Genomic DNA, 18,275 nt, shown 5'->3' on the forward strand with positions numbered 1-18,275 from the left:
GGCTCTCAACTTTGCCATCGCCGACCTGGAGTTCCACACAGTCCAGCCTCTGCTTCACATACATCGCCACCCCACCACCTCGCCTACCCTGCCTGTCCCTCCTGAAGAGCCTGAATAATCCTTATGTTATTTATATATTTCATCATAAATGATTTGTATTTACTTGTAATAATTAACACAAGTAATCAAAAAAGATGGGCTTAGAGTTTCTCCAAAACATCTGTGGAAACACTTTTATATAGCAAAAATATTTTTTATTTTTTTGAGATCAGCCATCCTGATCTTAATCCATATAATTTAACTGTATTGATATTTTGCTGTTATTTAAAGTTAGAATGTCATGCAACATTTAGGCAAAAGTCTATAGAAGCCCACGTATCCCTGCATTTCTGAGTTATGTACCAAATTTATACATAAATCAGGGTGTTTTGTTATTTATTGTTGTTAAGGTCTACTTTTCCATTAAAAATATTTAACTTTCATTAGCTATTTTACTTATTTATTTATTTATTTATTTATTTATTTATTTTACTTGCATGTTGTATTTTCCATTATTTCAAGCTTTCCATTATTTCAGGTAGAACTGATATCATGGCAACTACTTTAACACTTAACAGGAGTATTTTATTGTCTGTATTTATGTATTGAATATTTGTAAAGCTTCAGGAAACCAATACACCAATATTAATACAAAATTTTCAGAACATTTAACAATTTTTCTTAGATGTTTTCAATTTCCTTGGCAGCCAATGCATCAAAAATCCCTTTCTGTCGTCACATAATTCAAGCATATTGTTTTTTTTTCCTTTATAAACAAAGACCTGAAAAATACAGATATTCTTTGCTTATAACATCATAAGTAGCTGTTCTACTAATATGTCTATGTTTCACCTTTTGTGCGGTCTTTGAAATCCATACTTTTTTTTTCTTTTTTCTTTTCTTTTTTTTTTTTTTTTTTCAAAAAATGTATCTTTCTTTCCCCAGTTCCTTTATCATTTCCTATTAATTTATTAAATTCAAAACTGTGTGGCTAAAGACCTCTTCTTCAGTGTAACTTCAAATATCCCTTTTCTGGTTAACTTTTTGGTAATTTCTGCCTTTCATTTGGTGACTGAAATACATGTAGTGTATCTTTATATACAGATTTACTTTATTTCTCTACTGATGAATTATGACAGTTTGACTTCTAAAAAATCTGTGTAAAAGCACTTTACTTTTCCTGTGTTCAAATTTCCCTAATTTTGATAGTTTAAAAAACAAGTGCATTATTGAACTGGGATAATCTACTTTTCTAAAGTGAATTTGTTTGAAGTTCAAAATCACTTCCCACCAAACACTAATAACATATCAATCTAATTCACATTCTTCTGAAACAAAATGCTTAATATCAAATAATAATTCTCTTCTCTAAGTGCAAAAATTTAAAAAAAAAAAAAGAGTAATTTATTTAAGAATAATTTATTGAAGACCGAATATTTTTTTCATCTTGCCCCATCAACACAATTCAACAGAATCATTTCTAATTGAAACAAAAATAACCTAACCAGTCTGATTACTAAGCCAAATAAAATGTTTTGAATGTGCAAAATGAATAAGATCTTTACCCTGTTGCGTTCTCTGACCCTGAGATATACAAAAAGTGAAAACAGAGAGCTAGGAGTCTTATAATTGTACATCCTATTGCTTTGTATCTACTTGAGGTAGATAGATGCCAAAGGTAAAGCCACGATCATTTATAATGTACACATGCTTTAGAGGACAATGTGAAGGAAAAGATAATTCTAAAAAAAAAAAAAAAAAAAACGCATGGTACAAACAATAGTTAGTACATTAAAAAAAAAAAAAAGAGTCAAAAGTCTGGGTAGATGAGGGGAGAGAAGTGAATGTGGTCTATCTTGACTTCAGCAAGGCTTCAGTACTGTCTTCTGTAACATCCTTACAGACAAGCTCAAGAAGTCTGTTATAGATGTGTGGACAGTGTGGTGGATCGAGAACTCTAACTGAATGGCAGAGCTGAGAGGACTGTAATCAGAGGCAGAGCCTAGTTAGAGGCCTGCAGGTAACAGAGTCCCACAGGGGTTGATACTGGGACCAGTCTTGTTCAACATATTCATCAATGACATGGATTACGGAAAAGAGTGCACCCTTATCAAGTTTACTGATAACTCAAAACCTGATGAATGTCTGATAACCTAGATGGGTGTGTTTCTATTCAGAGGGACCTGTACAGGGTGAAGAGTTGGGTGGAGAGGAACCTCATGAAATTTAGCAAAGGCGAGTGCAGGGTCCTTCACCTAGGAAAGAATAACCCCATGTACCAGTCAGGTTGGGGGCTGGCATGCTAGTAAGCAGCTCTGTGGAGAAGGACCTGGAAGTCCTGGTAGAGAGCAGGTTAACTATTAGAGAAATGTGCGCTTGTGGCCAAGAAAGCTAATGGTCTCCTGGGGTGCATTGGGAAAAGTGCTGCCAGCAGGTCAAGGGAGGTGATCTTCCCCCTCTACTCAGTCTTGGTGGGTTCTCAACTGGATTATTGCATCCAGTTCTGCACTCCCCAGTACAAGATGAAAGAACTATTAGAATGAGTCGAGAGGAGGACCATGGAAATGATTAGAGGGCTGAAGGACCTGTCACATGAGTAGATGTTGAGACAGCTGGGGCCGTTTAGTTTAGAGAAGAGAAGACCGGGAGGGGATCTTATCAATATGTATAAATATCTGAAGGGATTGTGTTGGCCCTCTTCAGATAGGGCCAAACTCTATTCATTGGTGCCCAGAAACAGGACAAAAGGCAATGGGCGAAAACTGATACAAAGGAAGTTCCATCTGACTATGACAAAATATTTTACTATAAGGGTAATGGAGAACTTGAATAGGCTGCCCAGAAAGGTTGTAGAGTTGTCTAGTCTGGAGATATTCAAAATGCACCTGGATATGATCCTGTGCAATGTGCTCTAGTTCACCCTGCTTGGCAATTGGGTTGGACTAGATGACCTCTAGAGGTCCACTCCAACTTTAACCATACAATGATTCTGTGAAATGCAAACAAGTTTTTACATGTATATTTTAGGAAGATCAATATCTTTAGGAAGATACAGTTTAGTGAGAACTCAGATGTTAGATAAGATTTTTTAGAACACATATTTAGAACACACCACTCACCACTGGCCTCCACCTGGATATAGAGCCATTGATCACCTCTCTCTGGATGTGACCTTCAAACCAATTCCTTATCCACTAAATGGCCCACCCATCAAATATGTATCTCTCTAATTTGGAGATGAGGATGTCATGTGGAATCACAGAGATGCAAGAATGGATATATTTTTGTTATTGCAAAGTATTGTTATAAGTTAATTTCGTTACATACTTATCAGCTATATATATTGATGTAAAATGAAATATTTGAATTTAATACGGTAAACTGGTGTGGTGGTTATACCCAGCTGAGCAGCCGAGCTTCACCACAACCACTCTCTCACTCCCTCTCTTCAAAGGGAAAGGAGGAGAAAATACGATGAAAATAGCTCAAGGGTTGAGATAAGAACAGGGAGATCACTCTACATTTATCTTTATGGGCAAAACAGACTCAGCATGAGATTGATGAAATTTCTTACCTATCACTAGCAGACTGGAACAATGAGAAACAGAAAAACAAACTAAAAACATCTTCTCTCCCATCCACTCTCTTCCACCTCCTCCCTTGAGCTGCTCAGGGGAACGAGGAATGGTGGCTGCAGTCAGTCTGTAGTACTTTGTCTCCACTGCTCCTACACAGCCACTCTCTTCCTCTGCTTCAACACGAGCTCCCTCCCATGGGATACAGTCCTTCCTGAACTGATCCTCAGTGGGCTTCCCACAGGCAGCAGATCTTCAAGAATTGTTCCAGATATGGGTATGTACCACAGGATCCATTCATCAGGAACAAACTTCTCCAGCACAGTTCCCCCACAGGAAGCAGCTCCTGCCAGATCACCAGCTCTTGCGTGGTCCACTAGGCTACAAGTCTGACCTGAAGTCTCCTCCAGCAGGTGTTCTCCACTGGCCATGGCCTCCTTCAGGTCATATCTACATGCTGCACCATGGGTTCCTCCACAGGCTGCATTATGGAGATCTGCTCTGCTGTGGTACACCATGGGCAGCAAGGGAAAAGCCCAGTCCACCAGCGACCTCTCCACAGGTGGCACCAGAATTTCTGCTCTGGCACCTGGAACACCTCCTGCTCAACTTCTGCAGTGACACTGGGTTCAAAGCTGTTTCTCGCTCCTCACTCTCCCATCTGCTGTGATGGAGCAGTTTTTTCCCTTTCTTGAATCTGCTCTCAGAGATGTGAAAATGACACAGTTATTGGTTGAGCTCTGGACAGCAGCTGGTCCCATATTGGAGCTGGCTGAAACCGGTGTTTATCTAACATGGGGCGGCTTTTGTACTATTCTCTCAGAGGTCTCCCCAGCAACCCCTGCTAACAAAGCCTTGTCATGTAAGCCAAATACAACAGGTTTATTTGAATGTCTCTAAATAACCAGTACAGTTCTTATTGTCTGTCTTAATGCTGACATTAAAGTTAGATTGTGATATAAGACATAACATCTTAAGTGTGTTTTCTTTACCTCTGAACTAATTTCTTTATTTCCTCTTGGGTAATAAATAAACAGAAGTCAGTGTCCCCAGCAACTCATTCTTAGAAAAGCCAATGTTTGCTCTTGTTCTCAGTTTACTAATTGTCAGAAAGTTGAGATTTAAAATATCCTTGAACATAGTCTATACTTGGAACATAGCTTACAAACAACAGACAAAGGTAATTCAAAACAGTAACATATGCTCTTAGATATATTAATTAATTTCAAACTGAATTAATTTCAAACTGAAATTTAGCTGTTTTGCCATAACTTTAAAATAGAGTATTATGTTTAGGTATGTCATCAGTGAGATTTTATTTACCAATAATATATATCTTGCCAGATTTTAATAATATCCTTCCTAAAGATATTTATTATTTATTCATTCTTAGCATTAGTACTTTGATGTTAAGAACAAGAACCTCATTGGTGTGGTGGGAAAAAAAAATAAAAAAAATAAAATAAAAAATTGAAATCTTATGTTAGTGACAGGAATAACTGAGCTTCTGGACATTTGGCTAATGAGGCTGACTATTGAGATTGCTCAATATTTTGAAGTTAATGCAAACTTAATTTAATCTTCTAATGTTCAGTGCAGTTATATTTATCTTTAATGTGACTTATGAACTCATTATAAAATAGACTACCAACATAGCACAAAGTTTAACATGATGCATTTTGACACTTTAAAATCCTTTTTTTTATTAGTTTTATTTTTACTTTTTTTTGGTCAGAATTTATATCAGCAAACAGATACTGTACGAACCTTCAGGAGAGATGTCTTTCACAGAGAAAATATGATAAGACTTTTGTCATTAGGAACAGAAAACATATTTACACTACTTAGAAGAAATTCTTCATTCATGTAGTAAAGATAACACTAAATAAAAGATACTAGTTCCTTCAGTAAAAATGAAAAATCTCTGGATCTTTTATGACAAATGTTCAAGTGTAATAGCAAATGTCTAACAAACTTTAAGGGCATTTAACAAAAGAAAAAAATGTCCCATAATCGATCTGAAATTTTTAGTCTAAAACAACTGAAAATCTACGTTTAATTAGTAAATCAGAAAAAAAAAATGGAGATGATATTGTGCTGTCAGCATAATATAACTGATATATAACTGTAATACAACTGATAACTTAATAGCAAGGTTTCTTTTCCTTTACTAAAAAATTGGACCATATGATAGTTACATATTTTTCCACTTTCTCAGTGAACAATATAATATTATATTCAGTGAAAAAAAAAAAAAAAAAAAAATTACAATAACTAGGATCTTAAATTTCCAGGAAAAGTATCAAACATTTTCTAAAACCTATTTTCTAAATATCTGACCCTGTCTTTCCAGCTGGAATATGCATTTATCTCTAATTCCTTACATAAAGACATTAAATAACACTTATATCTTTGCATATCCTGTATTTCGCCTCTATTAGAAAATAGATTTATTTATTTATTTTATTTTATTTTGTTTTGTTTTGTTTTGTTTTGTTTTGTTTTGTTTTGTTTTGTTTTGTTTTACTTAGAAACAAAAATAATTTTAAAAGATGTTTTTGGAATAGGCACAAATATATGTCCAAAGCTGTCTATGTTTAATGCTGGAAAATCACATGAAGATTTCAGATTCATTCAGGAAGAATCCCCTACATGAAAATTAGTAAAATCTTTACAAAATGTTGCCACAAAGAAAACTAAATGTAGTGAGTTATTTGAGATTAGCTGTTTTACCTTTCCTCTCTCCTTAAAATAACAAATTTTAGTCTCTCCTGCCTCAGTATCCCCAAACACACTCACAAAGCATCATTTCAACTTTGTGGACAGGTAAGAAAATACTGTATTTTATTTATTTTATTTTATTTTATTAAAAAATAATTAAAAAAAAATCAATCAACCAATTAAGCACACTCACCCTCTCTTCGATTGAGCCTTGCAAATCCAGGGCTGTGACTGCTAGACAGCTCTGATGAACTGCTGAATGATGACTGAGGCAAACCAGACACCAACTGATCATCACAATTATCTGTCAGTGAAAAATATCAAGTTTAGGTTAGTGAAGTGAACATAACTCTAGCACAAGATGTTTATTTCTTTTAAAATAAAATAATAGTAATAAAATTAAATTAAAAAAAAAAACACTCATTTTAATACTTCTTAGAATGACAAACTGGAAAATCTTTTGCTTTGTTGATGTTATACATTTGAAAAAGATGTGGCACAAAATCATTAACACACAGTTATTAACATGAAGGTCCTAACACCAGATAAAACGAAAGCTGAGTTCTCTGGAAAAACAAAACAAAACAAAACAAAACAAACAAACAAACAAAAAACACTACACCTTAACTGTAGTTCACAATCAACGGTGCACAAACTAGCAAATGTTAATTGATGCTTTGGATGTTAAATACCTCTCCAGCTCAATTACTGTCTAGGGCATACATCCATTCTCCATTTAAATTTGCAAAATGTAAATTGAGAATCAATATATTTTATAATTTTATCTGAACAAAGACAAACTTTAAAACACTAGATATGTAAGCAAGCCTTTCTATTTCTATACTGTGCTAGCATCTGTTTATTAGAAAATGTGGGGAAATTATGTAAATTATTAGTCTTTATGAAATGGTTGTTTTCAGGACAAACATTCTCTGGATGTAACTGATAAGTGAAAACTCACAGATGAGTTCTTCTACAAAGCCTTCTTTTTGTCTACCAGGTTCCCACTGTCAAAATCACGAATGTGAATCTTTTCCTGACTTGGATAATTAAATGTTTCTGCTGATTAATTATCAATATTTCTAATTAGCAGCAATACTCTTAAATAAATGTATCCAGGGGATTATTATATATTATTGTCGTTGTTGTCATTGTTATTGTTATTATTAATATTATTAATTACTATTATTGTAATCACTTTCAAATACCTATCATTTTTCATGTTGACACATTTGGTTCTCTAAGCAAAACTGTTTCTAGGGAAGGGAAGGGAAGGGAAGGGAAGGGAAGGGAAGGGAAGGGAAGGGAAGGGAAGGGAAGGGAAGGGAAGGGAAGGGAAGGGAAGGGAAGGGAAGGGAAGGGAAGGGAAGGGAAGGGAAGGGAAGGGAAGGGAAGGGAAGGGAAGGGAAGGGAAGGGAAGGGAAGGGAAGGGAAGGGAAGGGAAGGGAAGGGAAGGGAAGGGAAGGGAAGGGAAGGGAAGGGGAAGAGCTAGTAGTTTCCTTATAACATTATGACATTATAAAACATCAGCAATCTATGAAAGAGGGGATCTTATGGATATTTTTATTTTATTTTATTTTATTATTTTTTTTTATTATTTTATTATTTTATTATTTTATTATTTTATTATTTTATTTTATTATTTATGTTATTTTTTCCTGTTTTTCAGTGACTGCAAGGACTTTTGCTGTCAAGAACCATGTGATCTTTAACATAAACACCAGATATGTAAGGTTAGAAATGATAAAGTTTGGGACTATTTAAAACAACTCAGAATTGTGCAATGTTCCCCCAAAGTACAATGAATCTTCAAATGATTAAATCTTTGGCTTCCTGACTGCTTTAAATTATGAAAGAAAGAACTGCTGTAAGGAATCACAGTGTTTCCTGTTTCCCTCAGTAGAAATGATAATTTGGATGAAAACAAAACAAAACAAAACATGACAAACAAACAAAACCCAGCAACAACAACACAAAAACAACAGTCATTAGAACAGTTTGGACTCCTGTCAGGAATAAATCAGATCTGTGTTTCAATTATCTGTTCATTTACAGACAGATTTCTGAATGTGTTTTTCATTTGATAGGTCCTGCATTTAATTAATGTATTTCTAGTTTATCCCTCACATTAATATATTTAAACTCCTTTTGAAAGTAACTAAAATAAAGTAGTAGAAAAATTATTTAATTTCATAAAATTAAGCTGAGATCTTGTAATGCTCAATTAACAAGCATTTAAAGGTAATTGCATTAACATACAAGACTCAAGAATTTTGGAAACATTAGATAGAACTACATGTAGGAAATTTGATTTTATTGATTGCTTCATAATTCTTCAAGGTAAAGATCGCACTTCAAAAACAACTGTGATCCAATACAGTATTTACAAAACATACAGGCATTTTAATTTAGATATTATTAGATATAATAAATTATATCTATTATGTGATATCTATAAGATTAGATACCACATAATATGTGATGATAAAGTCCCTCTGAAGATGGCTGAAGATGGCAACATCACTTCTCTAAATAATTAGAGATACTTCTTATATGAAGGACAAGCTTGGCTTGTGTTAATATGTTTAAGTAAATACGTGACATAGCATGGTTGCTTGTTACTTGTACCTGATGCAGTTTACCACAGGGTAAATGGATGCAATAGATTCAAAAATAATTTTAGTAAAACCTCTAGTAGAAAGCCAAGTGATAATGTAGATACTAGGCTACTTAGAAAACTTGCTTTCACTTGTTATTCATTTTCATCCAAATTCATCTGAAAATGTACTTTTTTAATAATTCTACATGAACATTGAAAATAATTTCCCCTTCTCAAAAAGATCAAAATTTAAAATCTTTTATTATGAAGATCAATGGTTACTTGTGAGGAAGAAAACTATGCTTGATTTTGAATGATTTCAATTTTCAGACACAAAACAGATTTGATGTTGGCACACAGTTTATCTGGCCTTCTTATGTTGAATTACAGTTTTTATATTTTGTTGGTTTTGTTGTTTCCTTAGTATATAAAAAGGATTCTTTTCAAAATACATAAGATTCTGTCAGTTGTAAGATGTTGAACAGACTATAAAAATAACATTTGAATAAAGAAGCATTATAGTTCTCAACAAGAAACTATCCAAAATAGAAGCACTACTGCAATTAAAAAACATACAGAAAATGTGAAAGTATCTAAGTGTGGTAGTGGCAAGAAGAAGGTGAAAGTGAACTTTTATAACATTTTAAATGAACTGGAATTAATGATTTCATATATCAATTAATCAGGTTCACAGTAATGTACACTGAAAAATAGTTAATTTTATATTAAATTCCAATAACTACAACTACAAAACATATGGGCAAACCTTTCTCTCATATCTGTTTGTATCAAAATGTAGATAAAGGTGAGATAAAAAGTTAAGTATAGAGATAAAAATCAAGTCCAATAAATGTTGGAGAAATCTTAGTACAGTATGTGCTCTATTTTATTTATATATAAACAAACATAAATATATATTTTTATATTTTAATTTAATTATTTATTTCCCTCCAGGTAGATTTTCTCATTAGACTATATTTCTTGTGATGTTTGGTTAGAATAAAGAATATAATACATTATAGGAAATACACTTTTGCTACAAAATAAGACTGTAGGATATCTAAGAGCACTCATATTACATTATAACTTAAAGTAATAATTACATGTAATGATATATGTCATTAAAATATTTTTTGTCCAGCAGTAAATGGGAATTTTAACTTGAATACTATTAAATTTAAATGTTATAAATGATTTCTTTCTCAAAAAATAATAATTAATATTAAAAATGTAATTGACATAATGTTATCCTTAAAGATAACCCTACAAAATAAGTTTAAAAATTGAAAAAAAAAAAAAAGCAAATATGTTATGACTGAAAGAAATTACCTGAAATGTCACATCAACAAACATAGTATTAGTAATTTAATTTTATTTCAGGTAATCATTATATATACATATGTATTATAATATAATATATATAATTATTTGTGTATATATGTAACATATATACATATGTTGTGTATAATGTGCACATATGTACATAATGTACACATTATGTATACATATAATGAATGATTACGTAATAACTAAAGATTAATGAATCATTATACATATATTTATACTGGTTTTATGTAAATATATGTATGTGTATTTATTTATTTATCCCCAAATCTATTTTGATAGTAATTGGAATTAAAACAGAACAGGAAAATTCCATCGGAACAGTAAGGACAATTGTAAGTTCCAACTGTATCTGTCATCTCTGCAAAGAGGACTGTTTTTTTTTGTTTGTTTTTGTTTTAAGTACCAACCTGTCTATCTCCAGAGTCAGTCTACAAATTTTTATTTGTTTATTAATTAATTAATTAATTTATTAATTTATTAATTTATTTTGTGGCTGATGCTTCCTACTGAGTTTAATTAGAAATAAATTCTATAAGTGAGAAAATAAAATTGTCTTGTTGTTTTCAGGAAAAAAAAAAAATCAAAACAAACAAAAAAAGAAACAGAAATGTTTCTTCTTCTAAGAAATACGGGGGGGGGGGGGGGCGGGGGGAAGAGGGGGGAAGGCTACCAGATAATACACTGCAAATAGTCACAAACCCTATCACTGGAGCTCTAAATTTCTTCTGTTAGTATGTATACATTTAGTCTTACACAACAAGAATTAAATCCATAGAAATGTAGCTTCGTAAATGTTTGTACTTTCTACTTCTTGTTCCTCTTCAGACAGAAATTAAATTAGTTAATTAATATAAAATTTTTCCTGTTATGGAAACTTGCAGTTCAATTCAACAAACTAGCTCCGATTTTAGCTCCATTAATTAGTCTCAAGCATATTTACAGGCAGGAACAAATCCAAGCATAATTGACATCTGTATGCACAGATTCTCAGTTTTCAGAAGAGTTAAATAATTCACTCAGCCTTTCCCAAGCTGTTCCTGTTACAGAAAAAATTGAGTGTAATCATTTACATATGATTATGTCAGACCTATCAGTAGTTTTGTTTGTATTATTTATTTTCTTCCATGTTTTGGGGTTGCTGTTGTTATTATGAGAGAAATAAAAAAAAAAAAAAAGAAAAGGCAAGGTGAGAGGGAAGGGAAGGGAAGGGAAGGGAAGGGAAGGGAAAGGAAGGGAAGGGAAAGGAAGGGAAGGGAAGGGAAGGGAAGGGAAGGGAAGGGAAGGGAAGGGAAGGGAAGGGAAGGGAAGGGAAGGGAAGGGAAGGGAAGGGAAGGGAAGGGAAGGGAAGGGAAGGGAAGGGAAGGGAAGGGAAGGGAAGGGAAGGGAAGGGAAGGGAAGGGAAGGGAAGGGAAGGGAAGGGAAGGGAAGGGAAGGGAAGGGAAGGGAAGGGAAGGGAAGGGAAGGGAAGGGAAGGGAAGGGAAGGGAAGGGAAGGGAAGGGAAGGGAAGGGAAGGGAAGGGAAGGGAAGGGAAGGGAAGGGAAGGGAAGGGAAGGGAAGGGAAGGGAAGGGAAGGGAAGGGAAGGGAAGGGAAGGTTTTTTTTTTAGCCACTGCAAAACAAAGTGTGTTAATCTTCAGACATACAAAATGTCAGTGTGTGTGGCAACTGAAGGAATGTAGCAACAATTTCTTAATAACTAGTAGGAAGGAACAAGGTTGGGGAAGAGCTACAAGACACAGAGCTTTCCAAAATGCTGAAATTTAGACTGACTATAAATAAGGTTTTTGCTTTTCATTTCAAAGACCTGATAATCTTCTCCATTAACAGTAGAGTTCATGGTGAGTCTGCTAAGGAAATGTGTGTGTGTGTGTATGTGTGTGTGTGTGTGTGTGAGTGTGTGTGTGTGTGTGTGAAAAAGTGAAAAACAGGATTCTAAGAGGTATGTGAAAGGTAGATAGATAATTTTTTATCCCTCTCTATTTTTTTTTTTCAAATATATATATATTTTTATAACAGTCAGTAGTTAGTGCTCTGTGTTGAAATTGAACATACAACAGGTCATAATTATTTTTGAGAGTTTTAGCATTTTAACATAGAAAAGATTATCTTTTCTCCTCACATAGATCTCAGAAACGTATAGCCTGAAAATTGGCAGAAGCCCAAGTAAATCATACAGTAGTATTCTGTTTGCTGTTTTTTTCCTTGGCGTTTTCAGGGTTGGGAAGACATTGGGTAATTATGGACCTTTTATTTTATGTAAACAAACATACAAACAAAAACAAAAGTCAGCCAGAGAAAACAGCCAGAGAAAATCCTTTGTATGCTCAGAAGACTATAACAAGAAATGAGAAAACATTATCTCAGGGTAACCTTATGAGATTGAGTGTCAGATAAGACACATATTACTATAATCTACCAGGAATTATTTGTTTGTTTGTTTGTTTTGTCTTGTTTTTATTTGTTTAATTCAAAGAGATGCTGTTCATATTGTTGTTTCATGTAGTTGTTAGCTGAAAGTTATTTAAATAACTTATTATAATTTATTATTATAGAATAACTTATTATAACTTATCATTTATATAAAGTTATTTAAATAACTTATTATAATTTATATATATATATATATTTATATATATATATATATATATATTTATATATATATAATTTATAACTTATTATAATTTATTATTATAGAATAACTTATTATAACTTATCATTTATATAAAGTTATTTAAATAACTTTCAGGAATTGGACTTGATGATCTTATGGTTCCCTTCCAACTTGTGATATTCTACAATTCTATGATTCTAAATTTGCATAATAAAAACATCCTAAACTTTGGGAAAGATGATGAGATATTAGTGTTATAATATAGCAAAATTTAATCATTTTCTTTTAAGTTTATACATTTCAAGAATAGATTCAAATCTGAATTGGTCCAAACAGTATTTTAGTATTTTATTTTATTAACTGGATTCATGGAAAGAAATATCTGCATGCTGTTATTGTAGTTATTTATATTTATTAATGTGCATGTTATATATTCCAAAATAAACTACTCAGGTTTTCAGAAAGAATTTTGTTACTAGAAGTAAAAGTAATAAATAAATAAATAAAGTAAAAGTAATAAATAAATAAATAAATAAATAAATAACATAAAATAAATTAATAAAATAATAAATAAATAAAATATTTAAAAATAGACTATGCAGCTGAAGTATTTATAACAGGCACAACTCATTTAAGATTAGACCAAAGTCACTGGTGTGTTACATTCATTATCATATGTTGAAGATCCTCACATTTACATGGTATTTTTCATTAAATTCAAATATTTTATTGTCTTCAGGAATATCCCTTGATATAAGCAACTTAAGAAAAGAGGTAAAAGAAAAAAAAAAAGTGATTGCAGATTAGAATGGCATTATTCTGTCATAATAGACATATAAAAAAAAAAAAAAAGTGCATGCATAGTGTTTTTAGAAGCAGTAATCCCAGAAACATTTCCAAAGTTTATGTTACATAAGCATTTATAAGAATGTACCACTTATATTTTATGATGAAATTTAAGAATGAATTTTGAGTATGTGTTTATCTTTTTTTTTTTTTTGAGTATACGTTTATCTTTTAATATCAATGCATCTGCAGATCGGTGTGTTTAACAGATATTTAACAGATAACACTATGTTTAGCAAGTATATTAAACATTCTGTTTGGTATAAATATAGAATGGAGAAGGCTGGGAAGTTAGAGGGGGTGCCAACCACGCAGTAAAATATCTGTAAATTTGACTTCATTGATATGTAAGATTTTTAGAACAGTTTTGAAAGGAAAGAATATTGAAGGTAATGGAGGTACATTGATAATTAGATAATGTGAAACAAAGGTGATCTAATGTAGATTGTGTTGAAGAAGTCTATGTTTATTTATGACAGGCAATTTTTAGATTGAACATCAGAAGATGATTTTATCTATCTATCTATAGGAAAATGATAGTCATTCTGGAGTAGCTGGGGAAAGGAGTTACTTTTCTTATATGATATAAGGAAACCAGCTATCAGGAAAATGATAACAGGAGATACAAAGTAAGTGGGAATTAAACTGCAGGAAATAAAGATAGGAATTCTTCAAATATTAAGAATTACAAATCCAAGCCACAAAGATATATAGATATAAGCCATTAATTGTAGGCCAGAAATAATAGATACCATCTTGTCCACAGTCCTCAGTAACTTGGACAGAGAAGAAAGAGACAGAGACAGAGTAGAAAATAAATTATGATTTTGTACCCTGAGGATCAGGAGAAAGGAAAAAAAAATTCATAAAGAAAGGAAAAAAAAAAGTTGAATAAAAAAAAAGGTTTACATTACACGTCCACAAGGAAAAATACAGTAATGGGACAGAAAGCAAAATTAAACATTGCTGATTACCTGTTCTCAGATGGATATTGTAAGTCTATTGAACTAACAATACTATAAAACAATTAAATGTACTGATAATGTACTAAATGTACTTTCTTATCATGTAAAATGGAAAGTCTATAATACATTTTAAAAAACAATTCTTTTAATGCAAATCAACAGCTTACATCTACAATTATTTAAACTTTGAAAATGCATTAGAATTATTGTCCATTGTAGGATGTTAGATGGACATATGCATAAACAGCCTGACCAGTTCCTGCTGTATACAGATGGTTTTATCATATTTATTTGTATATAACACAAATCAACTAATCAGGCTACCTATGTGGAACAATGAAAAACCCAGGTAATATGCAAGGATCATTCTTTTCCACTTATTCCTTGAGAACAATATGACAAATCTATGATGATATCTACCAAAGAAAGACAGAAAAATACTAAAGTCCCTAAATGTTGTAATAGAGCTAAAATAACATAAAAATAGCACTCCAAAATAATCTTCATACAGAACCACATCTTTAAATTCATTTAAAAAAATAATAAGACCTTTGAGACATAATTTATTTTTCAATGTACTTACAAAATCAACATTGCAGTCTGACAACTCAAGGAGAAAAAAATGTAGTTTAGGAGAAACCCTACTCACCCTACTGAGTTCTGACTTCGTTAACTAAGTTACCAACTTTTTTTTATGCATAAGTCAATGTTAAGTAGAACAAAAAAAAAAAGTATGAGCTTCTAATCTTTTGTTTACTCAAGGATAGAAAAAAAGGGAAGACAATTTTATGTTGAGTATGACAAAATCTTAATCTCTGAGCAAACAGTGCAACCTCAATGGTACAGCAGATAGCATAACTATGTACTTCTTTTCCTTAAAGTATATACTGGCTGGCAGAATTAATTTGTTTTTGTCTTGTCCCCAGTTTCTTCAGTCTTTCTTCCCTCTAAGTATGAGCAGTCTTTATGTGCTGATGGAGAGGAAATCTCTTGCTGGACACTGATCTATTTAGCACAGTCTTCTCACATTTCCATACATAGTTGCATATATCATTTCAAAATCAATAGAATTGTACTCTGATCTATACCATATGTTTCTGTCCTACTTAAAGATGTGTGATTCATTTTTAAAGAAAACATATTGAATGATCTCTCATATTGAATGAATATTACATGGTGTCTAGAAAAAACACTTATTTTCATTATTTCTTAATCAATTTATCCAGTATTAAAATAAAGTTGATTTTGTCATACCAGTGAATGCTCCTGCCAGATTAATTTTCTCTTCAAGTGAGTGCCTAGCTTTAATAACTATGTATTTCTTGCTATTATATCAGCAACTTAATGTGATGGCAGGGGGTGACAGTGAGAAAAGGATTTTTTTTTTTTTCCTGACTATGGCACTATCAAGTACAGAAATATTCAGATGAGGTTCTGAAACAAAAGGACTAGTAAGGTTGTACCACATGGTCAAAAAACAATCTCTGCAAAGTGCAATTACACTTGCTGTTGTCATACATATCATAAAATATTAACTTCCATAAGCCAACTTTACAAGAAACACTGCTGAGTCATGAACATTGGAAATGTTCTTGGTGAAATCAACTGGTGAATGGAGTGAAATCCATCTGGAGATTGGTCATGAGTGGTGCTCCCCAGGGGTTGGTGCTGGGGTGCCATTCTCTTTAATGTCCTTATTGATGATTTAAATGATGGAATTGAGTGCACCCTAAGTAAGTTTGCAGATGATACCAAGCTGTGGGGAAGTGTTGATCTGCTGGAGGGTAGAAAGGTCCTGGACAGAATGGGTCATTGGCCAAAGGCCAATGGGATGAAGTTCAACAAAACCAGGTCCTGCACTTTGGTCACAACACCCTACACAAGGATTAGGGCAGAGTGGCTTGGAATCTGTGCAGAGGAAAAGGATTTGGGGGGCTGGTTGATGCTTGCCTAAACATCAGCCAGCAGTGTGCCCAGGTGGCCAAGAAGACCAATGACATCCTGGATAACACCAGGAATAATGTAGCCAGCAGGATCAAGAAGGTGTTTGTATTCTGCTCTGTTGAAGCCACACCTTGAGTACTGTGATCAGTTTTGGGCCCCTCACTTTAGGAAGGACATTAAGGGCCTGATGTGTGTCCAGAGAAGGGCTATGAAGCTGGTGAAGGGCCTGAAATGTAAGTCTCCTGAGGAGTGGCTGAGAGAACTAGGATTATTTACTCTGGAGAACTGAAGGCTCAGGGGAGACCTTACCATTCTCCATAACTACCTGAAAGGAAGTTGTTGGAAGCTGGGTGTCAGCCTCTTCTCACAGATAACCAGTAACAGGACTAGAGGGAATAGCCTCAAGTTGTGCATGGGGAGGTTTAGGTTGGAAATTAGAAGAAATTTATTTTATGAAAGAGTAATCAGGCATTGAAATGGGTAGCCCAGGGAGGTGGTGGTGTCAGAGTCCCTGGGGTTGTTTAAGGAAAGGTTGGACATGGTGCATAGGGACATTTTTTAGTGGGTGACATTGGTAGAAGGGTGATGGCTGGACTGGATGACCTTGGAGGTCTTTTCTAACCTTAAAAATTCTCTGAAGTGGACAGAGGACAGGACAGAGATAATGTTACCTGTACCACAAACCACTTGCATAATCAGAAACCTGAGATGAAATCTGTAAAAAAAAGAGCTGCTGAGAATTTTTTTGATAGCTCATTATCAATGCAAAATAAATGAAGTCAATAAACTGTCCAAAGTTCCATGACTCCATAGTATCTGCTTCTAACTATTGTAAAATATAATTAAGCTAGAAAGAATAGACAGAATCACAGAATCATGGAGTCACAGAAGGGTTTGGGTTGCTGGGGACCTTTAAATTCTATTTAGATCAACCTTCCTACCATGGACAGGGACATCTTGTAAATTTGTGACTCCATTTTAGTGAGGATTAAAATGGAAATATTATTCTGTATGGGTTCCTTCTGGACAGTGTGAATGGAATCTATCAGTCTAACAAAGAAAACACCAATTGCCACTAGAAGTCTTAAACAAACAGACAAACAAACAAAAAAAGTCACTTTCCTAGCTTTCTTAATTGTCTTGACTGCCAATATCATTTATTGAAACAACCAATCTGCTTATAAAAAATGTCCATGAAGAAAGTGTCTAAAGTGCTACTGTTGTGTTTGTTGGTTTTACCCTGATGGGCAGCTGAACCACACCACAACAACTTTCTCACTCCCTCAAAGAAAAAAGGGGGAGAAAATATGATGGGAAGGGCTCAAGGGTTGACATAAGGACAGGGAAATCATTTAATAATTATCATCATGGGCAAAATAGACTTGACATAGAGAAAGTAATGTAGTTTATTGCCTACCACTAGAAGACTAGAACAGTGAGGAGTAAAAACAAACTAAAATCACCTTCTCCCCAGTCTACAATATTCTACCTACTCTACCCAAGTGTCACTGGGGAATGGGGGATAGGTGCTGTGGTCATTCTCTAATGCTTCATCTCTAATGCTCCTTTATGGTCACTCTCTGCCCTTGCTGCAATATGTGGTCCCTTCCATGATATGCTATCCTTCC

The 18,275-nt window shown here is 33.4% G+C and overlaps 1 protein-coding gene across 2 annotated transcripts in view; it reads right to left on the minus strand.

Moving 5' to 3' along the window:
• The window catches only part of CNTNAP4 (contactin associated protein family member 4), a 231,814-nt gene that overhangs the window by 196,162 nt on the left and 17,377 nt on the right, over positions 1–18,275 (minus strand). For both annotated transcript variants that reach the window (XM_072031392.1, XM_072031391.1), the window contains exon 2: positions 6,529–6,639. In XM_072031392.1, the coding sequence (XP_071887493.1) occupies positions 6,529–6,639 (111 nt within the window). The remainder of the gene's footprint in view (positions 1–6,528; positions 6,640–18,275) is intronic.

Source organism: Anas platyrhynchos, chromosome Z, assembly GCF_047663525.1.
Source record: "Anas platyrhynchos isolate ZD024472 breed Pekin duck chromosome Z, IASCAAS_PekinDuck_T2T, whole genome shotgun sequence".
NCBI lineage: Eukaryota > Metazoa > Chordata > Aves > Anseriformes > Anatidae > Anas > Anas platyrhynchos.